The sequence below is a fragment of the Macrobrachium nipponense genome, chromosome 35 (assembly GCF_015104395.2).
Source record: "Macrobrachium nipponense isolate FS-2020 chromosome 35, ASM1510439v2, whole genome shotgun sequence".
In the NCBI taxonomy this organism is placed as follows: Eukaryota; Metazoa; Arthropoda; class Malacostraca; order Decapoda; family Palaemonidae; genus Macrobrachium; species Macrobrachium nipponense.
Window position 1 is genome coordinate 51,531,683 of NC_061096.1, and position 3,694 is coordinate 51,535,376.

At 37.5% G+C, this 3,694-nt stretch overlaps 1 protein-coding gene across 1 annotated transcript in view; it reads left to right on the forward strand.

The window, feature by feature from the left end:
• The first annotated feature begins 3,086 nt into the window (after positions 1–3,086).
• LOC135208760 (steroid hormone receptor ERR1-like) overlaps positions 3,087–3,694 on the forward strand; it is a 363,044-nt gene continuing 362,436 nt past the window's right edge. The window contains 1 exon segment of the mRNA XM_064241268.1: positions 3,087–3,421. Within this exon segment, the coding sequence (XP_064097338.1) occupies positions 3,399–3,421 (23 nt within the window). The 5' untranslated portion in view covers positions 3,087–3,398.

Below are 3,694 nucleotides of genomic sequence, written 5' to 3' on the forward strand. Positions count from 1 at the left end.
AAATATGAAAACGTTCGTCACTTTTTAAGAATGAACTACTCAAATTAAGAAACAAGTAAAATATAAAACTAGAGAGGTATTTTTACTTAACATAGCATGATTGCCTTTATACGCAAACTATGCGATGTATTAAAAGCTGACCTCTGTGAGACAAAGGTCACACCCATACATGAAAATGATGACCAAGAGGTTGACCACAGCTTCAGAGGGGTCACAAGTTGTAAATTTATTACAGTATTAAATTGCAATTTAACTTTCTACAATTAAAAAATTAAAAGAGGTAACGTGACAAAAATAGTAATTCAATAAGAAAACTAAATAATGTAATTTGTTAAATTTAAGATGTAACTGCATAAAAAGTATAACTCCACACTTCCAGCAAATTTCGTGTGTTTAATCAAGAGAAAAAGTAAATACTCGGAGGGTTCAGTTAAAGACTGCCTGGGTCTTCTAGCAAAGCCAAGAAGCTACCTACCACCACCTCGGTGGACATTTCGGCTGGCGGTCTCCCGGGAATAATGCTATCAATCTAATGAAATGGAAGAGTCAAACTGCCGTGACGTTGGCCATCATGGCCCGTTACTGCTCTTCTGGGAAAGTGAATGACTCGCACTCATTCTAGTGAGACGTGAATGACTCCCTCATTCATTCTACTTCTAGCAAGAAACAGAGAGTGTCCCTCTTTTATAATTATTTTAAGTGTAACTGAATGTATTGAACGACCAAGTTATTCCAAGAATACGGAAAGTAAATAGTATGTTTGAACGGTTACTTATTCGTACGAGTCTGTTTCTCTAGAGGTCCTAAGGACACAAGAGACAATTGTGTTTATCGTATACTGAATGCGGTATTTTTTTTCTTTTTCTATCGAATTCAACAGGAATTTTGTTGTTATAAAGCTTGTATGGCCCCAGTTCGTATATAAACAGCCAGCTGCCATAATTCAATAACAACAACAACAACAACACGCACGCACACACACTCACACTCATATTTTGCATATGTAGGCTACATGGTGAATTTTGGCTTAAAATCCGGTGGGTTTTTATAAACTACTGGTGATATTTCAGTTAACCTCAATAAGACAAGACTTAATTTTATACAATTATTCCTTCATCGTCACATCTTTTACACGATGATATTTGTGTGAATAATGTGGATGCATTTATTTTTCAAGGGTTAATTTGGTGAATAGCTAACTTTAGAACAGTAGTTAAATTAACTTGCTCCCAGGTGTTATAGTTAGCCCAGCTATAACAAAATGCACGATCTAAGACTTTACTGGTACGTCTACTTAAGTGAACGTTTTTTTTTTAAACTATAACGACCCTGTAGATGTAAAAAATAAAGCCTCTAAACAACTGGAAAGTAAAAGAAAAAAAAAAGTTTAATATTGCCCGTAGTTGGTTTCTTACGCCCGGCTTGTCAGTTTAAGTGGTCTAAATACGCAAGGTACTATCTCAAGTGGCGTTGAGAGAATGAAAAAAATCACCCCGCCCTGTTTTTCTTCATCAGTATAAGACCTTCGAGTCCAAGCAGAGAAAAATGTCATAAACGAACCATATAGACTATACTCGTTTTTTTTTTTTTTTTTTTTTACCACCTGTCCACCCGCCTGTGGTGTTTGCGTATGGTAACATTGCGTATGGTAACATTGCGTCCCGGCCTTTAGATAGTTGCATTCAGCTTACATTCAACAATTATAATACTATCCTATTTCGAATATTAACGGTGTAATTCGCATATAGTAAATTATTAAAACACTTTTAAGTTGCAAATGTACACCCAGATATCCTTTTACCTAAAATTTACACATAGCGTAACTATTTAAAGCCCGGGACGCAGTGTTACCATACGCAAACATCACAGTCGGGTGGACAGCTGGAAAAAAACAGAGTATAGAGTGCAAGTCTTTGTGACGTAAAAAAAAAAATAGGTTACTTTGATAAGCGAGGTAAGTATTAAATGTCACCACACCATCATTAAGGCCCCCATACACTGAACGATTGTCTGTGTCGTTCGCAAAAACACTGTATATGGGATTGTCTGATGCAAAAGTGGGCGGAGCTTCGCGTCTGAACGATCTCGGCGGGAATCTGTCTGTCAAAACAAAACCAGGTTGCTGGCTTGCGACTTAAGTCATACACAGATCGTTCAATGTATGGGTTTGTCTGCCGATATAAAGCTATCGCGCGCGTTTCTTCTAGAGATGATGCCATTTCTTTTCGAGACAAAATCTTTGTTTAGACTGAAATCGGTGCGGAGATCGTTCATACTGTATGAATAGAGTGTGTGTGTGGGTCGGTAATGACAATCGTTCGGTATATGGGGGCCTATAGACCTAAGTTTGATGGACGTTTCACTCGAATGCCTGCTCACATTCAATTAATTTTTTTTTTTAAGTAGCGAACGTAATTCAAACCTAATGACTACACTCAAATTCGTAGGTGAAAGCTCCATTTTAATTATATCAAGGCCATCAAAGAGCGCCCGAGAAAACAAACAAGTCAGCGATGGAGGTTGTCATTGTAATACAGGAGGACTTGACAAAAGGAAGAAGTAGAAGAAGAAAGGAGAAGACCTCTATAATATAATGCTGCGAAATCGCCCACGTGAGACACGAACGTCCACTGAATAATTTTTACTTCACAGGTGCCCCCACGCACATTCAGTTCACACTTGACATTCAAGTCCTACGATTTTCTCGATGGAGAGGAGTAGACAACTGGTGTGAAAAGCTGTTCTTATCGAGTGAAGTGAGATTTTGTGTATGCGTAATATACCATCAATTTTTACATGATAATAAGGTGAAGTCCTTACGCCAATCTTGCGGGGCTTGGAGTTCAGTCCACATAGCTATTGGTATAGCTGTTTTTGAAGTGCTTGTTGATATGTAATGAATATTTGTGTGAAGTAGCATCAGTTAATCTGCGAGTGTCATCACTAGCCTGATATATATGCAAACCTTTTAGGTCAGTTATGTTTTAATTCCATGTGTTTACGATATCGATGTCAAAGGTAGTTTTTTAAAAATAACGGCAGGTCTACAAGTACGGAAAATTAATCTGTATGATCTGGTGTTTGTATTTCCCGCAGGTATGGTTAGGCTAGGCCTATGTCACTGCTCTGTTGGATTTAGCCTATATTCGTGTCTATTGAACCATTCAAATTACAGCTTAACATTCCGACTGATTTATGGAAGTGTTGTTTGAGATCAAAAGCTAACCCATTTACCCAAAAAAGAAGTAAAAGAATAATAACGCTTATTCGCACCAACCTATTGCGTCAGCTACCTGGAAACGGGAGGAAAACGTTTGATCGTTCTGGTTTTTCATCACTACGCAATTAGTGTAATGAAGATGATTTCAAGTAACGTCAGTATGTAGTGCAATGTTCGAATGGTATCTGCAACTCTACGAAGGTGAGTCTATTGTTTTGCTTCTCAAGTGCCATTCTGTAGGTGTTATAGAACACTCAATCTACGAGTTTTTAAAATAATGTATCGTGAAAATTAAAACTGATTTTCTTTGTAATGGTCAATAAAATAACTTGTTTGGAAAAATAACAAATGTGAATCATATACAGTTTTTTGGGAACCGAGTCTATGAGTTGTTTCAGTGTCTTGAAAACCATGTCTGTGGTGATGTAAACGGTAGCACTACGTAGTTGTTGGGGAGAAACATGTTGGAATGCG